At 41.9% G+C, this 24491-nt stretch overlaps 1 protein-coding gene across 1 annotated transcript in view; it reads right to left on the bottom strand.

Annotated features, from left to right (window-relative positions):
- Positions 1-13512: 13512 nt before the first annotated feature.
- Positions 13513-24491, bottom strand: part of LOC139472986 (neural cell adhesion molecule 1-like) — a 48149-nt gene continuing 37170 nt past the window's right edge. Inside the window, exons 4-5 of the mRNA XM_071255831.1 lie at positions 17880-17972; positions 13513-17374 (exon numbers count right to left, since the gene is read on the bottom strand). Coding sequence (XP_071111932.1) covers positions 16995-17374; positions 17880-17972 — 473 coding nt within the window. The 3' untranslated portion in view covers positions 13513-16994. The remainder of the gene's footprint in view (positions 17375-17879; positions 17973-24491) is intronic.

The raw sequence follows: 24491 nt of genomic DNA, 5'->3' as shown, positions 1-24491 counted from the left end.
ATCAACCAAATCAGCGAGTCTGACCATCCGATCCTGTAAGTCGCCTCTTACGACAAGCACAGTCGCCTCTTACGGAGAGGGTTGCTAAAGACCTATTGAAGTATTCTACCCCGGATCTTCACGGGTATTTTGTATACTGAAGGAGACAAAAACACAGAGTGTTATATCCACCACAAACATGCACGGAATTCTCATTTCCTGACGAAAAAACATTTTTATTTCCATTTTCTGTTTCAACTATTTGTGATTTGAATTCCTGATTACCTTACATTAGAAGACAGAGTCAACTTCTTTAGTTTTTCAGTGCTGCGTTTCAGTACTGATGCTGGTACCTCTATCAAGCTAGTGATGCATGATATCCCCGTCAATGTTGTCTTAATTGACACGACAGCTATTAAAATGGCACTTAAAGAACACTTACAAATTCCAAGTGATTTCAAGAGGGATTACCGTCGCAGCATGGGTCGGTATTAGCTTCAGGAAGAGCTAAGACTCGGATTGGTTAAGCAGTACGTAATCTCACGCATCTGTCGCCTTATCTACAAGATTAACACCCCCTGTCAAACCACCACCCAACACGTGCCATTGTACACCGTTGTGCACTACAACTACATCGTCACAACACAAAGCGTATAGGCTATTATGCAAGCTGTAGTATCAACACTGGGGTCTTTGTTTGAATGAATTACGACTGGCACAAGTACATATATATGAGCACATTTGACGCGCAATACAACTGGGCCGCGTCCCAAACAAACCCTTTCATCCAAAACTTAATTACCCAAAACATTAGCCCAAGAAACCAAGCTCTAGCTCGCAAACACCCCTTACTCACCCCAATATCCCAAAGAATAACTAACTACCTCTATGAACCCCAAACTCAAAATCTTAAACAAAACTGCAAAAAATCAAATATCTTAAATTCACCCCTAAACTCAAAATACCCAAAATAGACACAACGCTAGCTAACCAAATAAATAAACAAACCGACCCAAACATAGCTAAAACCACCACACTTGCATACATACACGAAAATTGGCCAAATTGGTGTCACATATACACTGACGGATCTTCAGATCCGATCTCCAACCACACAGGCTTCGGAGTCCATACCACACAACCAGTTATATCCACACAATCTTACCGACTCCCTAACAACCAATCTATATTCACGGCCGAACTTATGGGCATGGCCCCAGCCCTGCATAACCAACAATCTAAAAACAACATTAAAATCCTAATTCTCACCGACTCCCTTAGTGGATTACAAGCCCTCCAAAATAAAAACACCAAAAAACGACCTAAATTAATAAATCAAATACTTAAAATCTCCAACGACCTAACAAAAGCAGGCAAACAAATAATCTTCATGTGGATCCCCGCCCACGTAGGAATTTACGGCAACGAAAGCGCCGATAAAGCAGCTAAATTATCTCTCAAAATACCAGAAATAAGCCTAAACCTACCCATCTCAAAATCAGAAATTAAAAGCTCGCAAGCTCGGAGGTTCACACAGTTTAACCAGCGCTTTGAAATCGTTCACACTTCCATGAACCCATCCAAACTGACGTTCAATTCTTAATTATGACCGTCCATTTGATACAATATCTATTATGACTGGCCATTTGATACAATATATATTATGACTTTCCATTTGATACAATATCTATTATGACTGTCCTTTTCATACAATATCTATTATGACTGTTCATTTGATACAATATCTATTATGACTGGCCATTTGATACAATCTATATTAAGACTGTCCATTTCGTACAATATCTATTATGACTGTCCATTTGATACAATATCCATTATGACTGGCCATTTGATACAATATATCTATTATGACTATCCATTTGATACAATATATCTGTTATGACTGGCCATTTGATACAATATCTATTATGACTGTCCATTTGATACAATATCCATTATGACTATCCATTTGATACAATATATCTATTATGACTGGCCATTTGATACAATATCTATTATGAATGGCCATTTGATACAATATCCATTATGACTATCCATTTGATACAATATATCTATTATGACTGGCCATTTGATACAATATCTATTATGACTGGCCATTTGATACAATATCCATTATGACTATCCATTTGATACAATATATCTATTATGACTGGCCATTTGATACAATATCCATTATGACTGTCCATTTGATACAATATCTATTATGACTGGCCATTTGATACAATATCCATTATGACTATCCATTTGATACAATATCCATTATGACTATCCATTTCATACAATATCCATTATGACTATCCATTTGATACAATATCCATTATGACTATCCATTTGATACAATATCTATTATGACTGTTCATTTGATACAATATCTATTATGATTGTCCAATTGATACAATATCCATTATGACTGTCCATTTGATACAATATCTATTATGACTGTTCATTTGATACAATATCCATTATGACTGTCCATAAGCTCCAACCGACTTTGGATTTGTCATAAATATTGTTTTTGACAGCAAATGCATGGAGACTATCCTTTATCTTTCCCAATTAAAATAATCTATCCTACTATTCCAGGAAAGGAACATTCAGCCCCAACGACGCACAGGGGCTGACGGTCGTAAACTCTCTCGACCGATCTGCTTAACCGCATATGTATACGCTTGAGTCGAAGCCATGCTAAACTGATATATATATATATATATATATATATATAATGCATATATGATGCATATTTAATAGCTCTCTTGGCAGAAGTGGAGTTGTTCTACGTGCACAAAATATCATTGTGCGCTGTACATTCAGCTGTTTGTGGTAACGAGGCAATGTATCCATGGTTTGGGCTGTACCGTGGTACATCTCGGCCTCGATTCAGCATAGCTAATGTGGGTTTGTGATGTTGGAATTCACGATCCACGCTGCTACTCAAGCATTAAGGACTGTGCACTAGATTGGAACATCCTTCGTGTGTTATTGTCGGTTTGAACTGCTTTTGGTCGACCAGATCCAATGCTTTCCAGTCACTATACCAGCTGTTTGTGGTTGAGGCGTGTGACGAACGCGACGGAGTTAACCCTGGGTACGTTTCTCTCCGCAAGATGTCTAAACTTGCTGACAGCCCTACATTAAAATATTGGGGCGGGCGAGCAGCCTAGTGGTTAAAACGTTTGCTCGTCACGCGATGACCCGGGTTCGATTCCCCACATGGGTACAATGTGTGAAGCCCATTTCTGGTGTCTCCCACCGTGATATTGCTGGAATATTTCTAAATGCGGTGTGAAACCACACTCACTCACTCTATATGCATAGTTACGCTACAAAACATACAATCGTTCAAATTTGCATTGTAAATGAGATGTCACATCACGTGTCCGTGCATATATACTAAACCGCAAAAGAAACGCCACCCCAAGTAACATTGCGTGAAAAGCTGTCATTTAAATATCTGGGTAATTTTTGTCAAATTTTCTAAAATTTAACATTACCTTGTCCGGAAAAATGAAATGATAAAAAACAAAGCAGATGATATTAAAACCAATCTCCAAACGCATCACGGCAACGGCCATGGTGACCCGATGCACGTGAGTTCTGTGCAAATTGAAATGCAGATGCGTTCCCCCATTTCTTGCCCTATAAAAATCCACCCAGATCGGATAACATTCATTCGTTATTGAATTGCCACCACATGCCAAGATTGACAAGCAATCAGCGACACCAATCCCTTAGACGGTTGTAAGCTGGACAAACCGCCCGGCAAGTAGCCAATGCATTTCAAGTGCACGTGTTGTCCATATACAGGCTCAAGCAACGGTACCAGACCACCAACACTACAGATGACCGACCACGTAGTGGCTGACCAAGGGTTACCATCAGGATCGTCAGATTGTGCGACAGCATCTTCAAGGGACCATGGGGACATACCAGTGACACATTAGTGCGGACACCGTGCGTTGACGATTGACGAGCAGACACCTCCACTGTCACAGGCCACACCGAGGACCCATTCTGACACCACGTCATCACCGGACCGTCTTCAGTGGGCAACACAGCACCAGCGCCACCAGCAGTGGAGAAGAGTCCTCTTCTCAGATGAGAGCCGTTTCTGTCTCTCAACAGCAGATACCAGAGAGGGAGAGGGGGAGGGAGAGGGAGAGGACACCCACAGAGAGAGAGAGAGAGAGAGGGAGAGAGAGAGAGAGAGAGAGAGAGAGAGAGAGAGAGAGAGAGAGAGAGAGAGAGAGAGAGAGAGAGAGAGAGAAGGGGGCAGCCCTTTCACAAGTTCTCAGTCTGACCACCCGATCCATCAAGTCACCCAGTCTGACCACCTGATCCATCAAGTCACCCAGTCTGACCACCCGATCCATCAAGTCACCCAGTCTGACCACCCGATCCTTAAATTACCCAACCTGACCACCCGATTCTTTTAGTCGCCTGTATATAGATTTCGTACAGAGCAGGGGAGAGAAGCTAAACAACCTATAGAAGTTAAGTCTATTGACAACGGTTAACCATCCAGCCATGCAGCCACGACCGAGTCTATCTTCTGATTTGGAATCCTTGTGCTGGGTCATCGTGTCCCATATATTGACCCAGTTCTTTTATCCCGACATTGTGATGCCCCAGGACGCCGCACAATGCCGCCATGCGTTACTACCCGACCCCCGTTCTTGTGTCAATATGTTCCATGGTGGTGGAGGCCTCCCTAGCTATCCCGTACACAGTGTGCAGACTCCGGTGACCCCAGGCCCGGGATAATCATTGCCGCTGTTCACAAACACAACCTGTCGCACCGACAGCTCTGTACACAAAATGATGTAACACATTCCCAAATTGGGATCACTTTGTTATTATAAAAACCCCTAAAGCCATCGGTTTAGATTAAATTCAAATGAAATAATGAAACTTCTTATTTTGTTATTTATTTGAATAGTTTTTAAATTGCAAAAGAATCGTGGGAATCATGTACAAATACGATCACGTCAGGTCACAGTCGTTAATGAAGCGTTGTTAAAATGTCCCGTTTTCCCTATCCCAACTTCAACATCCTTTGCTGGTAAGAGTTATATCCCTTTAGCCCAAACCTCAACCTGTCTTTTAAAAGGTGTGTAAGTCGACGGACTTGTTTAAGCTAGGAAGCGCAACAGATTGCCTCTTGTCATCTCCGCATCGCAGAGGCTCATGGGTAGATTCACTAACCAGCTCTTCAACTTTTGTCCGCTTGTCGTTAGTGAAAAAATCCGAATTTCTCAACTGTCACTTTACTAATTTACTGAGTGGCATACAGTAATGCTTTGTGTCATTATGCGGCTGTCGGAGTCATATATCGACACAGACACGAGAGAAATTCGCCCTGTGAATGGGGTATTCGATGGGCAACTTAGGAACGTTAGGGGTTTATTTCAATTCTCATCTTTCGTTTCCTGTGTGATAGAAATACTATTAGCTGTTCAGCAAAAACAACTTTTTGTTTGTCTACAACACTTTTTAAACGTACCCGGGATACGAACCTGCAACCTCTTCATTTGTAGTCATTCACGCTCCAACCTTTGTTCCAGAGTTTGTTAACATCACAAATGTATGTTTTTCTAGTCTAGTCACTATTATCTTAGCGTGGTTTATTTGTACGTTATTTCCTTATACATCTACACCCAGTGGGGTGTACTGTCGAGAGTATATTTCTGTTCTGTGGTGGATGTCCTTTGCTAAGATCGAAAGTTCCGAAAAGAGCTGGTAAAGAAACGAAGCCAAATCGATTAAGAAAGCTGACATCTGATTGGCCCAAGAACTAACGGATCCATAATTAAAAGTGGGTGGTCAAAGGGACAAGATAAAATCTTGGCCAGCAACAACACTACAAACGACACAGTCTACAAAATCAGAAACTTCAGACTCCAATCATGAATCAACAGAGGTCAAGAGTAGGGTCATGATCTCCACAGCGTACACAAAAAGGGCTCGGTTCCACAAAGCGATTGTAAGGCTACGACTGCCCTAAATCTATGTTAAAATATGGGACTTGCGACCATCTTAGCCCTGAGATCGCTTTTGTGGAACGGTAGCCAGGAAATTATTAGACGAACAGTTGTAACTCACCTGTGCCACTTTATTCCATAACCTTATTCTCTTACTTAAACTGTGGGGTCTAACGTTCCCGTTTCGCCCTTTCTATTTTTATAGTGTTTCTTGTTTATGTCTGTATTTATACAAACACTTCGATTACTTTGATCCGTGCCAGTTTATGCTGCAACTATAATTACGTCTTGTATTGGCATCGGCTGTACTTCCTGGATACAGAGATGCATACTTTGCGGTAGTATATTGCCGAGTGCGACAAAGGTTCCACCGGAAGCGCTCATACATCATCTAATTTGTACATCACTTTTCAAAATGGTGTCAGAATCTGTCAGCAGCCTCATAGTTATAATTGGCTGGCATCGTTTCTTCCAAAACAGATATTTCCGGATATAAACGATTTACTGGCATCCTTTCTTCCAAAAAAACAGATATTTCCTGATATAAACGATTGACTGGCATCCTTTCTTCCATAAACAGATATTTCCTGATATAAAAGATTAACTGGCGTCGTCTGTTCCAAAATCAGATATTTCCTGATATAAATGTTTGACTGGATCTGTTGATGCTGAAACAGATATTATTATTTCCTAATATAAACGATTGACTGGACGGGTTGTTCCTGAAACAGATATGTCCTGATATAAATGATTGACGGGATTGGGTATTCCTAAAACTGATATTTCCTGATATAAACGACAGTCTGGCATTGGTTATTCCTAAAACAGATATTTCCTAATATAAACGATTGACTGGAACGGTACTCTCTCTCTCTCTCTCTCTCTCTCTCTCTCTCTCTCTCTCTCTCCCCGCCGTGATATTGCAGGAATATTGCTAAAAATGGCTCATTCACTGTATTAGTCCGTTGCAATTACAACAATTCTTACATAATCTAAGTAAGGGCTGATACGGCATCTCGAACCTTGAAACTATATACCAATTGTTTTAGTTGTAGCATTGTAATAGTTATTTTTCACTTTGTCTATCCAATCACATATACACACACCCCTCTCTGGATGCTAATAAATGCTATGTCAGTTCCGGAAAGTGCTTTTCGTTCACGTGACCCAGGTAGTCAGCACGCGCTCCTCAATGACATATCAGGTCATATCACGTGTTTAACTGGTGTCTTGTGGTTTGATTGATACAATGTTATATATTGCTGTAGACATACTATGATTTTAATCAATATTTTCAGTATTTATGGCATGTGACATTTAACATCTTCGTCTGTAGATATATTTTGCTTTATAGAAAGGTTCTACGTGGTATGATATATACTGAGGGACAAAAGAAACCACACACCCATGTTTGATGGTGGCTTCAGGTGAGGTGAGGTGAAATGGGGTTTAACATCGCGTCCAAAATTATTGCACTTATATAGCGAAGTGCATGTACGTGTGTGTGTGGCTGCTTGTACTAGTCCAGACTGATGCCGATTTATAGTGCTAGCTTACTGAGATACCATGCCGCAGTTTAACATGAATACCCCACTCAGACACAGTATACTGACTCCGAGCCGACCAGTCCTTGTTTTAGCCCCTTAATGCCGAGCGCCACACAGGGTAACAACAAGTACCATCTTTTAACGTCTTTAGGTATGACGCGCCGGGGATCGAACCCCGGACCTTCCGCTCTCCAGGCGGACGCTCTACCACTAGACCACGGAGGCGGTCTGGTGGCTACAGAATGAAACAAGCAAGAAATGGCTATTCAATGGTAATGTCTTTTGTACAGTCATCTTTGGCGATATTGCATGCATCACATCAGTTGGTATTTTCTCAAGGAACTTTGGGGTCGTAATTTCACAGGACACAGTAATCATCAGAGTGAGACAAATAGTATCATGTCCATACTTTCTTAGTGCGTTTAGTCTTCTGTACGTAGGTTTGAGTAAATGAGAGTCATATGTAGCTTTGGGTATGTTCACATTCATTTGAGTTCATAAACAGGAATGGGCATTGTCCTCATCTGGGAGAACTCCTACCACAGTGAAATGCAAGAACATTGGGGCGCAGAGCATCAACACCTAGCCACAAAGACGTAACAATATAATGATGATGTAACAAACGCAAAGATCAGTATAAAATCGAAACAGCCACTACATTTTGAACCACACTGTACTCTTCAGCGCGTGAATAACACCCAACCTTCGTTAAAGAGGGCTACGGCGGCAAGTGGAGGTGAAGCGAGTTGATCAAATTGCCTCAAAAGTAATAATCACTTTCCTAGTTTGACGTGCGCACACAAGGTACAAAGGCTTGAAATTTGTATACATTTACCAAAGTAATGCAGAAAGTTTTTAGATATAAAAGTTTTGAAAATCTAATTTAAACGCAAGCCTAGCTTTCACAATGGTAAGGTATAAAATAATTGATTTTACTTATATACTGAAAATCGTGAAATTAATGCGTCTCCAAAAGAATGCGACCGCTGGCCGCTAGCCAAAAATGCGACTCAACATGAATGCGACACCCCCCTCCTCTTAAGCATCAGTGGATTTATATATAAAGAAAATGTCTTGTGTCAGGTTTACATACATACATTAATCCAATCACATACCAAATAGCACCCCTTATTCGCGCTGAGTAGAGTGCTTCCTCTAAAACCATACATAGTGTTTTCCTAAGAACAGTATTAGAGATATACCGTATTGTTTAAATGTCTTGCACGGGAAATATACCCTAGGCTCGGTAAGATGTATCCCAAGGAAGCGCATAAGCTTAAAATGTTAAAATCCTTAACAGCAAAAAGCCCCAGATCGGCACTCCCCCGATTAGTGTTGTGCCGTTTGTGACCGTTCGGAAACGAACCTTCCTTTCATCTGACGCCCACCCTATGCCTTGGAAACACAGACTCTACACATAACCTTGATACCACCAAATAGCTTCTACAGATGCAATGAAAAAGTATCGAGGAGAGGCATTTGAAACAATTTTGACGAAAACAAGGTGTACTTTCTTGAAAAGACAAACAAACAAACAGGCAATTAAACAGGAAAACGGTGCCAAAACGATGTCTGTTTTTTTTTAACGCCGCACTCAGCAATATTGCAACTATGTAACGGCAGTTATCGAAACATCGAGTCTGGACCAGACAATCCAGTGATCGACATCAAGAGCATCGATCTACTGTATTAGGGTACGATGACATGTATTAACCAAGTCGGCGAGTCTGACCACCCGATCCCGTTAGACGCCTCTGACGACAAGCATGGTTTCCTTATAAGACCTAGTCTAACCCGGGTCTTCACGAGTAAACGCGTGCATGTTAATGTTTGTGTGTTTTTGGGAACATTATGCTCATACATATTTTTTTATATGAACAGCACACAATCAATGCTAAGCTATCAAGTGCTCATAAAAAACACCTACTCACTCACTCACTCACTTTCGCATTGACACGGGTTTCTGGAAATCAACGTCCACGAGCCCTTGGTATGCTGCAAGCGGGAAAGGCGCAAAACCAAGATGCCAGACAGTTTAATGTTCATCGATACACAATATTATCTCTTTGGAGACGTTACCAACAGCAGGGGATCACCCATGACTTCTTCGGCTGGTGCATCTACGGCATCTATACCAAACTACAACATTAACGGATAGGACTATTTCTGGTTTGAGACCAGTGAATGACACAACCGAACGCACCCGGTGAAGGGAGTACAACATCTGTTCCCGACGTCCAGCGACACAATATTGATCAACTCGTGTTATTCGGGGACAATTGCAGGTTACGGAAAGGGGCGAGTGGTGACGAATGCCAGCGATTCGCCCAATTTTGCTTCAACGTCACCGTAAACCACGCCTAGCTTGGTGCAGACAGCATCTGAGTACCAGAAGACAAGCCTGGGATAACACCAGCTCAGTTGGGCCAATATTTGGTTGACATTTGGAACAACATCTTCAAGGTTATTTTCAATCTTCTGATGTACTCAGTGCGGCGCCGCTGCCTCGCCTGTATCAACGAAAATGATGACGACACCCGATATCGACATCGTTAGTTCCCCCACCCCTGTTTTAGCGCGGGTCGCTCTGTCGCCTGTTACCAGGTATGTGTTTGTCAATGAATTTGTTGTGATAAAACATTAACATGGGCGGATACAGCTTTTTTTTGAAAAGGTGTGTGTGTGTGTGTGTGTGTGTGTGTGTGTGTGTGTGTGTGTGTGTGTGTGTGTGTGTGTGTGTGTGTGTGTGTGTGTGCGTGTGTGCACAATTAAGATCTATCTATTGTTTTTGGTGGTAATTTATACAGAAATAAAGATTTTTTGCGAAATAAATAGGGGGCGTGCGCACAGCCCCCCCACCCCCTCTGTATCCGCCAATGATTAATCAGACAAATGACCAAATATTAGGTTGTTAATTTCAATGATATAACGTTTACGCCACTTTATATGAAGCCGTTTCTCCCGCCAGTAAATATTCACAGTTTAGATATATTCACATTTTAAGATTAATTAATTTCCATCAATGAAGGATACCTAAAATAGTAATCATTCTATAAATAGCCGTAGAAACATAATTATATAAGCATCGACTGTTCAACGTGTCCAATAGTCACAGAAGCGTACGTAAAATATATTAAGGAACTGACAATGCATGTATGTCTCATTTAAAGTCCCATTGTCCAACAGAGGTTGGGGTAGCGGTGGCCAAGCCGTTTAAGGCGCAATTTGCTGTGCAGAGTTGTGTACCTTTGACGCTCCATAAACATATGACTGTGGTGTGCGATGTAAATATTATTAATGACCTGCATGACAATGTGTGATATAAATAGCATCCAGGACCTACACGCTACGATGTGCTATGTCATTAGTAATAATGACCTGCATGCCAATGTGTGATATAAATAGCATCCAGGACCTACACGCTACGATGTGCTATGTCATTAGTAATAATGACCTGCATGCCAATGTGTGATATAAATAGCATCCAGTACCTACACGCTACGATGTGCTATGTCATTAGTAATAATGACCTGCATGACAATGTGTGATATAAATATGAGGGGGCACGTGTGGGACAGTCGTCTAACTGGCCGCAATTCGCTGTGCAGAGTTGCGTCCCTTGAGCACGCCAGAAACCTATGATTGTGGGTTCGAGTCCCGGTTCGCCCCGATTATGTTTCTAGGTTTGTTAGCACCATACCCGTGCTCGTGGGTTTCACCGAAGTGGTAAACGTCTGAGACCTGCATCACTTCGGGCTTTCCTCCCACATTAAGCCGACAGGCCGTGATATAACTGGAATACTGTTAAAAGCGGCGTTAAACTCAACTCACTCACTCACTATAAATATGATTCAGGACCTACACGCTTCAATGTGCTATGACGTGCATGTCAATGTGAGATATAAATATGATTCAGGACGTACGACGTGCTATGTAAATATACTAAATTACCTATATGCCAATGTGTGATATAACTGTTATTCAGTCGGGTGTTGACAGGAACCTGTATATATATCACAGTCGGGTGTATAATGACGTGCATGTCAATGTGAGATATAAATATGATTCAGGACCTAGACGTACGACGTGCTATGTAAATATACTAAATTACCTATATGCCAATGTGTGATATAACTGTTATTCAGTTGGGTGTTGACAGGAACCTGTATATATATCACAGTCGTATATATACCACAGTCGGGTGTTGATAGGAACCTGTATATATATCACAGTCGGGTGTTGATAGGAACCTGTATATATATCACTGTCAGGTGTTCACAGGAACCTTTATATATATCACAGTCGGGTGTTGATAGGAACCTGTAATTTAATGCTGTATATTTAACGGCATCCATAGCACGGTACAGACAAACGTTGAATGCAGATCATAGCCACAATCCCCACGTGTGAATAACCGCTGGAAAAGAAAACATTGCGAAAGTTAAACACGGATATTTATTTTCTAAAACATATAAACATTCGACAGTTACATACAAGCAAATCGCCATTGCACCACCGTTGACCTCTCACGGTAGACGTTCACGCGAGCTTCCGGTTCTTTCTTTCGGCAAACCCCATGACATCACCCAGTTCAGTTGACCTGTACAGGCGGGAGGGCATTGTTTAACCAAACACTAAATGATCACCTGACATTGCATGGGCTATTGTCTACGTTCTGCCTACATCCTAAACGTAGCATCAACATGATAGTCATCTAAACGGATGCCTTTTTTGTCCGGGCATAGTTTTAAATTTCAACTAAAACATAGCCAAATATGGACTCAAACCTAGCCAAATAAGGACTAAAACCTTGTCAAATAAGGACTAAAACATTGCTAAAAAAGTACTAAAACGTTGTCAAATCGTGGTAAGTAGTGATTTTAGAATTTGTTTCTGAAATCGTTGGTTTATTTAGACATTGTGTAAATTTGAGTTTCAATTATTAAACAGACATTAACCTTAAGTTTTGTTGAGTTATTTTTAAGACTTCCACTGCGTATCACATTGCTTTCAAGTATTCTTTTATTTCGTCTCAACTTCCTCACCAGTTAAAAAGGTAAACAGTGGGCGATGAAAACTAAAAATGCTCATTTACACAAAAAATAAATCTCCCTTCTCCATTTACCTTCGCGTGAGTACACGTTCAACAACAGTCATGATTATTTCGTTCTTCTCATGTTACACAAGGACACTGACATACCTCACACCGTACTCTGTTTCACAGGTAACCTTCTGGTTTTTACCAAACATACTATAGAGTCTTTGAAATAATCAGATTAAACACACTGACGAACAAGCCACAACGGTCGATTATCTTTACTGCATTATGAAAGCGATGTACAGCGGGATGAGGAGGGTGTGTGTGTGACAACACATGACGGATGCATCGATCGCCATCAACAAACCAGAGCTTGGATATAACTTCAGTATACTGATTGAACTATATGGGGGAACATGATACAGTTACACATATCTAATGACATGATGGATGGTATAGGAAGTCCGTGTTTTGTTTCTCCCTCAGTGTATATACGTGTGGTAAAGACATGGTATGTGCGTTACATTTCATGACACTCGTTCACAGAGAAATGCCCTATTTTCAATAGCACTGACAATAAAAACGATATTCTGCACTGATGCAGAATAGAAAGATTTCAATTCCGCATATACATATTTAAGACCTCTATATATATGATCTATGCTCCGTACAAAAGTGCGTCAGTTCAGGATTTAGGGCATTGACACCACTAAACCTTAAGGAAATTACGCGGCTGGATTTCGAGTAGAAAACGAGCTGTGCTATTCTTTCCTTCAATGGTTTATATAATCAAAATACTGTAGTATTCACAGGATACTTTGAGTATTATTTGTACCCACATCACTGTTTGGTGTGAGTTGGGTTAAATGCCCAATTGTATGCTACTCAAAAGAAGTAAGACGAGTTCTATGGATGAACAACTTCTTTATTACAATTGTTCATCCATAGAACTCGTCTTACTTCATCACACCAACTTCTAAATGCCACTCAAAGAAGTTATACTCTAAAGAAGTTAAGGTCCATCCGATTCTTTATGTCATGACAGCCTTATCAAGCAATATGAAAGATTCGGTGGTCCTTAACTTCTTTCGAGTAGTATTTTTCAAATAGTTCACGTCGTGCCAGCTTAAAAGGGGAAGGAAATACAAAGTGACGCCGGTAGACTTTCACTACTTTTGTGAAACCCACGGGCATGGTGTTAACTGGTGACGCATCCGGGCCCCGTGCACATCCAGTTAGAATCGGTCTCCAGCAACCGATGCTTGCCATAAGAGGCGACTAACTGTATGGAGGCTCGCTGATGCTCATGAGGTCAATCACTGCATTGTCTGGTCCAGAATCGATTATTTACAGATCGTCGTCATGTAGCAGGAATGTTGCTAGGGACATTCACTCAAACCAAAAACTAATCAGGTCGAATCTGATTGCGGTACTCAGGACCAGAAAAGTAAGTTAGTTCAATCTAAGTTTGTCACAGTTGATGCTTCTTCAACGTCCATCAACCAAACCCTGTTCGCCATATCGACAAGCATTTCGGCAGAGTGGGACACCATAAGCAATTTAAAAACAAACTACACCAACGAAGCTTATGAATGGTTAAATGAGGCAAACACTGGCTCGTTAACTGTGTCGCGCAACACATGAAAACCCTTGTTATACATGCAAGTTACAGAGCTCATATTAGATGACTACTTCATGATCGATGTCGACCAGTAATCACATACAATGCAAATTTACTGATTACTTACTAAGCGTGGATTATAAAACGTAGACATATTTCAAACAGAGCTAGGAACATAATGATAACGGTATATACATCATACACTGCATTTATAACAGTACACAGACCATGGCCAATATAAACAGGGACATTGTAGCATGACATACGCAAGTCAAAGACTTGTAAACGTACGCCAATCACATACTCGCTACCGACAGAAACGCGAACCACAGAAATATATGGAGAAGTATGTCAGTTAAGGAGAGATGTTTCCAATGTGTACCAATTAATAACAGAACCAACAAGCAGTCAAGTGTCACCACAGACTGTCTATATTATTATCATCACAAACGCTGCACGTGATTTACCAACTTTACACGCTGATTCTGCACGAGACAAATGGTGCATCTCGAGTCATTGATCTATGACGTCACATGTGCTGCGTTCAAGAGCATCGATTCACAAAACATACCAGTATGTCTGTTTGTACATCGATCTGATCTAATATCTCTTGAATAGGAGTGATTCTTTACATATGAACTAACATATATGGTATTCGCGTTTCTTCTGGTAGTGAGAACATCGTATGTGCATGTACATGTACATGTAAAACTCTTTGGTATTTCACATCACATGAACTGTATGATACCATGGATATTTACCATGCGTACGTTGCCATATAGCAGACATGGGTTATTCGGCAAGCAGCCCAACTCGATATTGTTGATCTGTCTATTTCCAGCACATTGCCTTCAATATTCCAGATACTGTGTTATCAGAATACGTGTTCAAATGCCGGATTAGGACTTTTAATGCATTCACTATATTTATAGTTCTTAAATGAAGGAATGAGTGGGTCGGGTTTAACTCGAGATTTGAACAGTATCTCTGGCGTTTCTGGCGTGCCCAAGGGACGCAACTCTGTACAACAAATTGCGGCGCCTTAGACGACTGGGCCACCTGTGCCCCTTCGTGTGTACATCAAAGAGTAGAATTATTTTCAAAAATAATAAGAAGTACATTAAATATCATTTAAGTCTACTATTTCGAGATGACATATTCAAGATTAGTGTCAGCTGCGTAGTAAACAGGCGTTAATGATGTCGTAAACTAATCTCAGTGAGACACCTGTTTCCCTATACAATACACACTCTTATAGCCTCCAAATATACGATGCTCAAAATATCAATGCTACAAAAAGTATCTGTATAAACATGAAGCAGTTATTACGGGTAGGAAGGGAACGCGGGAGCTCCCCGAGACGCCACCCACGCACATGAATACCCGACAGCAAGAGTGTACGTTTGCACGATGACTCTAGAGGGTAGATTCGTGGTTCTATTCTGTGATTGTTTTGAACAATTCTCTACGGTATTCCTCCCCAGCGTAATATATACAGTGCTAGGAATGCAACCGGGATTGTCACAAATAGGGGACAGGGTCGTAATGTACCATTAGATCAATACTAACACGCTTTATTACAAGACCTATCAGTCTTGTACAAATCGCTTTAGCACATGTGTATAATGATCCAAATCATAACGGAAGCGGTAATGTTTGCGGCTTAATACATGCAATGCTAGTAAAAAACTTGAATTTATAGATATTAAATAGGCAATACATAGCACTGGTTTAGACTTGGTTTCAATATATAGAAACTAGTCGTGGTGTGATTTCTGATGATGATCTCCAAAATGAACCAGTTTGATGTCATTGTGGAACACGACTGCTGAGATACTATACTAAGTATGGAGGGACATCTTAAAGCTTTCTCCTGACTTTGCTCTGTTTCTACTAGCACGGAGTGCAGGGAGTGGAGCTTAAGACAGAGGCCATTGTACAGACACGTGTAGCTCCCAGAATACACTTGGTGGAACTTCCGCTTTCCATACATTCAAGTAGTTGGCTGTACCTACACTGAAGGAGCTGGCTGTATCCGTTTAGAAATTGGCTACTCACGATGTAACACTGATGAAACAATCAGGACATGTATTACACAACTATTGAGGGGGATACTGGGATGAAACACACTGCCTGGTGGGAGCACGTAAATGTTTCACACGCACGTGGCACCAACCTGCCCCATCTGTTGGTTCACTTCGAGACTGACGTTACTTAGTCTGACCCCACACTCCCAACGCCCCTCACAAAATGATGGATCTAGCCTTCCACTGTGCCTAGATTCCGAGGATGAACTTATGTTTTGTTGTTTTACATTGGGAGGAAGCTGAAAATGCTCCGTTCCTTGACAATGTCGAAAACTATTCGCATTACATGATACCATATCAAAGATTCAGGCCCATTCATTCCCATCCTCACACTCAGAACCGTATCAAAAGTTGATTAGAGTTGCATCATTACCCCAATAGTGATTGAATACATAAATTACTTAAACAGAGCCGACTGATCTACACGCATTGGGTGTACAGGTATATAGGTTGACAAATTATCAGAGTAATTAAAAAACATCAAGTATGGTAATTTTTCGAAAATCGTTTTCGTCTGAACTGTCTCACCATATCATATCGGTTTGAACTATTAATGAACATTACAATCGATCTGTTCATTTATTTATGATATTTAATTCCTTCGGTCATGTATACCCGATTTCCAAACGAAACTGCCACTGAGCACCAGTCCTCATCTCCCGCCTCAGCACCGGCACGCCGAGCCACTGCAAGATGGTACATGACACAGCAAGCATCCCCAGTTTACAAAGTCAAGCACAACACACTGGCGAGCAGCAGCACTTGACTCAGACCGGAGCACAAGTACACGGCACAGTTAGTGGTGATGTCATATGCATTGACGGTAACCTTGAAAGACCGTTGCTTCCGGCCTAGCGGGTTCTCAATGTTACAGACATAAGCACCTGTGTCATTCTTTGTCACCTTGGTGATGAGAAGTCGGGAACCGTTGGCTTTCTCTTCAATCGTGGCTCGCTTGGAATCTGGTTGAATGACCTCGTCGTCTTTCAACCACGTGACGTCCGGTTTGGGGTATCCGAAGGCATTACAACTTAGGTCTATGCTGTCGTTACCGCTAATAGTAATTTCCTTGTTTCCGTCGCCATTTTTAAAATATGGTTTTCCTGGGGACAAAACAGTAAAGAGTGATCATTACTTTGTTATGTAGACAGGAAAGGAATAAACACTTTGTGGCTAGCCACAACTTAATTTTTATTCCACCAGCAATCAAGGGGCAGTTGTATGGTCTTAAGGGACTTTCGGTCCCCGAATAAGTAATTTGAAAGAAGACCAGAGACTTGAGCATAATAAAGAGGCTACAGTCACTAAAGTCTAAAGTCTTAAACATTTAGTCCCAGAAATATAGTTATATTATAAAAAAATATGTATCTACAAAATGCAAATGGAGCCAAGAACATTGCTTAATTTCAGATGAGGCAATCTAGACTTGAGTTGGGTTCATATATTTCTTTATTCTCTAGGGTCTGCAAGACAGATGTTCTGTCGTGTAGGTCGCACGTACTGTAACATGTATTCTCCCAGTGTTCTGGTGAAGAGTTCTGTTGCGCCACAACCCCGTTACCCAATAATTGATAAGGAAACTTTATGATAATAAAAATGACTACTCACCTGACATTTTTACCACGACATCGAAGGGCTGTATCTGGTAGCTTTCGGGGAAGAAGATGACCTTGGCCGTATACTCTCCAGCATCGTCTTCCACTGTAAGGAGCAAAACACACGCCATGAGGAAACGAATAGAGCCAAGCATGGCTCACCGAGTGCGGTGTGAGGAGCCATTGTATATGTAAAACTAATTGGACCAATTTCAGCACATATCGTTCTCTGACTTACATGGAACATCTGAAAGTATCCCCCTTCAAAGTAAAACGTGATTTCTCTCAACAGTTGGGCGGTCGGGTAGCCTTGTGGATAAAGCGTTCGCTCGTCACGCCGAAGACCCGGGTTCGATTCCCGACATGGGTACAGTGTGTAAAACCCATTTCTGCTGACCCCTGTCGTGAAAATGCTCGAGTATTGCTAAAAACGGCGTAAAAACATTCTCACTCACTTCTCGCAATTTTCACCTCTCGATGAAAAAGTCGGTGAATGTTATTTACGTCACAGGCAGCCATATTTCACCTATATCATGGCGTCGTGTGAATGATAGAAGGAGAGAGTTAGTGAGTGAGTGAGTTGGGTTTAACGCCGGTTTAACAGTATTTCAGTTATATCACGGCGTGTCAGCCTTTTACCACTTTGATGAAACCCATGGACACGGGTATGGTTTCTGACAAACCTAGGAACATTATCGGGGCGAAGCGGGAATCGAACCCACGATCTTAGGTTTCTGGTGACCAAATGGACGCACTCTGAAAAATTGAATTGCGGCGGCTTCCATCCCTCTTGCCCCGATGATGGAAGGGCTAGAAGAGCAGCAGTTGTTAGCGCGATCCACACCGTCACACCATGATACCACACAGACAGGTAAGTTCTGGGTAAGTTCTGGGGGCACGGGTGGCCCAGTCGTCTAAGGCGCCAGGATTCGCTGTGCAGGGTTGCGTCCCTTGGGAACGCCAGAAACCTATGATTGTGGGTTCGGCCCTATTATGTTTCTAGGTTTATCAGCACCATACCCGTGCTCGTGAGTTTCACCGAAATGGTAAACGTCTGAGACCTGAAACACTTCGGGCTTTCCTCCCACATTAAGCTGACACGCCGTGATATAACTGGAACACTGTTAAAAGCGGCATTAAACCCAACTCACACTCATAGTGTATTGGGTACCTATTCTTTCCTGGATTCCCCACGATAGTGGACATATAGAGTTAATCAATACATGCCATTATCAGCGGTATCAAGTGCCCTGGAACTAATGTTTGGACCCCACAATCCATTGGTTGATAGAATTAGCAATGGTTGTCGAGATAGCGTTCACTCGTGAAATTAAAGTGGCTCTACTCATTTCTTCTGCATGTCTTTAATACAATAATCATTGTTTGATTTTTGTGATTAATGAATTGTCACACATCATTAAATGAATCAGTAGCGCTAACTCATTCATACCATGACACTACTCATTGTGAACCAACGGGGCCTTGCATGGTGTTGACAGACCTATGGTCGTATTAGATGATTTCTTATCACGGCTAATGGACGCCACTCTGCACAGCGAAAAGAGCACCCGACGACACGCTTTGGAAACACGTCCCGTATTGAGATAACACCACCTCAGTGTGTATAGGGGGGTTGTTTTCATTCATATCAAGTCATGTGACCTCAATGAGGGAAACACTCAAAGGTCGACGTTTACCAATCCGTTGAAAACGGACACAGCCTGAAAAACCAAGGACCATAACGAGGGCAAAGAACAGCAGTCCCAAGGGCCGCAACTCTGACTGGTTCAAATCAGGCGGTTGTGAACCTCTTGTACATAAATGCGTGAGTGAGTTTGGTTTTACGCCGCTTTTAACAGTATTCCAGTTATATCACGGCGTGTCAGCTTAATGTGGGAGGAATGCCCGAAGTGATGCAGGCCTCAGACGTTTACCACTTCGGTGAAACCCACAAGCACGGGTATGGTGTTGACAAACCTAGAAACATAATCGGGGCAAACCGGGATTCGAACCCACAATCATAGGTTTCTGGCGTGCTCAAGGGACGCAACTCTGCACATGCGGCGCTTTAGACGACTGGGCCACCCGCCCCCTCCTGTACATGAGGATTACAAACATGTACCATTGTCCCACTGAACACACATGTGCAGACACACGCACACACGCGCGTATCCATGATAATTAAAGTAAATACATGCTGTCACCAGTAACTCATAGAAAATGCCCTTATCTATAAGAATCCTGTTTTGTAATACAACTGTCAACATGTCAGTAACGTTATGTCAGAGAACATTCCCCATTTCTTCACCCACTGCCGATCTTCCGTGTTTGTGGTGTAACGTCAGGCTCCGCTATATCACAGCTATATGAAGGCGGTCTGTAAATAATCGAGTCTGGACCAAACACTACAGTGACTGACAAAATGAACATCGATCTACGCAATTCGGATACGATGACATCAACCAAGTCAGCGAGTCTGACCCACCCAATCCCGTTAGTCGCCCCTTACGACAAGCAAAGTCGCTCTTACGGCAAACATGGGTTGCTGAAGGCCTTTTCTAACCCGGATCTTCACGGGTCCTTGCGTGCGTGCTTGTCTAACTATATACAAACAAAACAGACCTGTCTAATGGACTGCGAGTAACACATTTTGTAACAGGACAGAGCCGAGCGGAGGACGAGCCAATGCAGGGGGTATTACTATTAGATTAATTCACTTTCACCTACTTTCTGCTCTTTTCATAGGAAAGGGGCGGTCGGGTAGCCTAGTGGTTAAAGCGTTCGCTCGTCACGCCGAAGATCCGGGTTCGATTCCCGACATGGGTACAATGTGTGAAGCCCATTTCTGGTGTCCCCCGCCGTGATATTGCTGGAATATTGCTAAAAGCGGCGTAAAACCATACTCAGTCAGTCTTTTCATAGGAGCAGGTAGCCGCATGCGTCTTCAAACGGCGTTGTTTGTCTATTGCAACAATACACAAAGTCACGCAGGTCTCAGACGTTTACCACTTTGGTCATACCAACGAGAACGTGTCTGGTGCTGACAAGCCTAGAAATGATTATCGGGGCGATCCGGGATTCGATCCTACGATCATAGGTTTCTGGTGTATCCAAGGGACGCAACTCTGCACAGCGAATTGCAGCGCCTCAGACGACTGGAACACCCGTGTCGCCCAATGCAAACCACGAATTTCTTTAACAAGTTGGAAATTCCCTAAAACACCACAGTTGTGTCTTTGTAATAGACTAAAATCTAGTCTCTTGAATGAAAATATTTCTCAGAGAAAAGTTGTTCAATTATATTAGAAACCCTCTTCATTTCCTGAAACTGCAGTAATATTGCCAACTCTCCTAGACTTGCATTGGCTGTATTGGATATTTTTGTTTCGGGGTCTGTCTTAGAGAGACTATCTATGTAAGAAACATCAATCTTTCCCACCTAGTGAGTGGCGACCTCGAGGTCTTGCCACCGGCCACCGCAATCATGAAAGGGCTCATTGATTACGACTGGCAATTTTGTAATTGCATCCAGCAGCTTCTGAGTCGTGCCTCGGCCAGTCTAACGTTGCTGTGACCTGCAAATCACCCCCGAATAGAGCCAGTAGCGATTGTCGGTCAGCGGACATATAATATCTAACAAACATGGCTGCTGATGCTGCGTGTCGGATTGGCGTACACTCGTCTAAGATGCTGGCGAGATGAACCACGTGTTCTACCCTGGCGCAAAATCGATCACTCTTTTCTTCACAGCTGAATGTCTCAAGGGGACGAAGATGTTTTATCCATATGAAAATTTGCTCGCTTGCCGCCTACATGGCTCTTGATCAAAACGTTGACGGATAAATCAGGGAATGCTGCGACGTTGCTAATGCCCTTCACTGCCACAGATAATCCTACCCTGAGATGTAAGATAATCATAGCGTTATTCATTCAATCGTATCATGTTTATTTGACTTGCGATGGACGCACTGTGCCTGTAATCTCTAAACTAGCCGGGATCAAACACGGCTGTTGGTTTAAAGAAGAATTATTTCATTCACTGACAAGAAAACTTCTGATGCGGTGCATCAACATGGCGGCAGACTCTTTGTTCGTCAAATTATATTTACAAAAAAATAGTTCCCCCAGACTATTTCATCAACACAGGCATGTTTAAAACAATCTGAACAATATTGGTTTCAATAAATTTCCTTTCTCATATCTTAAACCATACTTTTGACTGCTATGCGATTACCAACCTCTCATACTGAATTTGATAAACAATGTCTTTCTACAGTAAATGAGCGCAGTAGCCAATTCAGGCCGAAAGCAGGTCAAGACGCAATCACTACCCCCTCGTTCATTATTGCGGTAAACTTTCAAGTAAATTTTGTCAATTTTGGTGTTTAATTAAGGATTGACTGTGTATTTTTTTCGGTTCATTGAGGTATGAATCGAAAAACCGATGTGCAAACTGTATGAATCCGCGTAGCTGAATTTTTTACATTCATTGGGAAATGAATGCAATAACACGTGACCAATTCAGCTAATCAGAATGCAGGAATTTCCATGAACACAACGAAAATTTAATTATATAAAAATATAACTCAACCACTAACAATATATCGAGACGTTTGTGAACCAGTAGACCTAGTATGACATCTTCTAGACAATTGTTTCTAAAACAATAGAAATGGACCCACTCGGAGAACTGTCTCCTCTCATTGCCGCAAACTTTTAACAAATGTCATGAAATTCAGGGTTAAAATAGAACTAAAATGAACAAAAAATAAATATATCGATGATTTTAAATAATCGGGCCTGGACCAGACAATCCAGTGATTGACATCATGAGCATCGATCTGCGCAATTGAGACAAGATGATATGCATCAAGTCAGCGAGCCTGACCACCCGATACCGTTAGTCGCCTCTTTAGACCGATTCTAACTGGATGTTGACCGCGCCCGGATGTGTCACCAGTTAACACCATATGCCTTCATTTGGAGTAAGGTTTTACCATAATTTCTTGCAAGTTATATCGTAATGTTAAGATGTCACGCTACAAAGCTCAACACAAAACCTGTTCTGTAAGGTTTTCACTGTCAGAAAAATGCAGTGTGTACTACACGTCTTGGCTAAGGAAAATATTGAGACGTAATAAAATCGCACCTCCTATTTCCAAATACATTCATAAATATTAATCCAGCCAAGATGGAGACAACCGGGGCCAAGCAGACTGGTATGGGTTTACTGCATACCACTTGAATGTACCAGTGGTGAAAATCTGAAGTGGCATGCTGTAAAGACACGCATGTTTGTATATTGATTTTAACATGTAAATTAATTGTCCACGTAGCCCCTTGGGACGAAAAGTGTGACACTGTCATTAAATTATCACAGAATATTTAATGTATTATTTGAGTATAACCAACCTCGAGGGAGGGGCCCTGTGACTCACACCCCTCGTGGACACGAATTTCACGCGTTTCACGATCTGCTGCACGTGCTGAGTCAAACAGCGTTAGAGTCAACATCCGGGCAGTGGGTTACGTCATCGTAGGAAGTGTGAAGATGGTGTGTAAACCGTACAATGAACCGACTTCAGCGACGATTACCATAGAGCTATGTTGACAGATCTAGCACAGGGTCTGTGATTCATGCGGTGTGGAGTGAATGGTATTTAATGATGCATTTGAAATAAATGTCAAAGTCAATGATCTCTGGAAAACCCTAAATCCTCTTGTTTCCTTAATGCTTGCTCTGTTTAGTTTATCACGTCAAATGTATCGGAAATACATATTGTCAAGGTCTATATAAATATTTATCATCTTTCCTGTATTATGTTGCTGACCAACTAATACGCTCTGTCAAGTTTGTAACTACAGGCCAATTGCCTGCTTCCTCGGTTAGAATTAATTTTCCCATGATTGTCGCAAGACTCGAATATGCGTGTCGTTAGAGGCGACTAACGGGATCGGGTGGTCAGTCTCGCTGACTTAGTTGATGCATGTCATCGTATCCCAATTGCGAATATCGATGCTCATCATGTCAATATCTGGATTGTCTAGTCCAGACTCGATTATTTACAGATCGTCCTGAAATATTGCTGAGTGAAGCGTAAAACAACAAACCAAACCAAACTTCCTTCCTGGAAGTTGAGGGGGCACGGGTGGCCCAGTCGTCTAAGGCGCCGCGATTCGCTGTGAAGAGTTGCGTCCCTTGGGCACGCCAGAAACATATGATTGTGGATTCGAATCCCGGTTTGCCCCGATTATGTTTCTATGTTTGTCAGCACCATACCAGTGCTCGTGGGTTTCACCGAAGTGGTAAACGTCTGAGACCTGCATCACTTCGGGCTTTCCTCCCACATTTAGCTGACACGCCGTGATATAACTGGAATACTGTTAAAAGCGGCGTTAAACCAACTCACTCACTCACTCCTGGAAGTTGATCATTGGGGCAATGGTGGCGTCAGGCTGTTAAAGCATTGGTTCAAGCTTTGTCTGAATCAACCACGTCCCGAGAATAACACCAGAGTTCCTGGCTACAAATTAAACTTCTTTCACTGGTCATTGATAAATTTATTTTACTGAGGCCAACGACCAGCTTTAGTGTCAAACACTGTGTACGGTTGTCTGTTGCCTG

This window comes from Haliotis cracherodii, unplaced genomic scaffold (genome assembly GCF_022045235.1).
Source record: "Haliotis cracherodii isolate W230 unplaced genomic scaffold, xgHalCrac1.p SCAF_1, whole genome shotgun sequence".
NCBI lineage: Eukaryota > Metazoa > Mollusca > Gastropoda > Lepetellida > Haliotidae > Haliotis > Haliotis cracherodii.
Note: the sequence above shows the minus strand (reverse complement) of the source record. Positions and strands in the feature narration are given on the sequence as shown.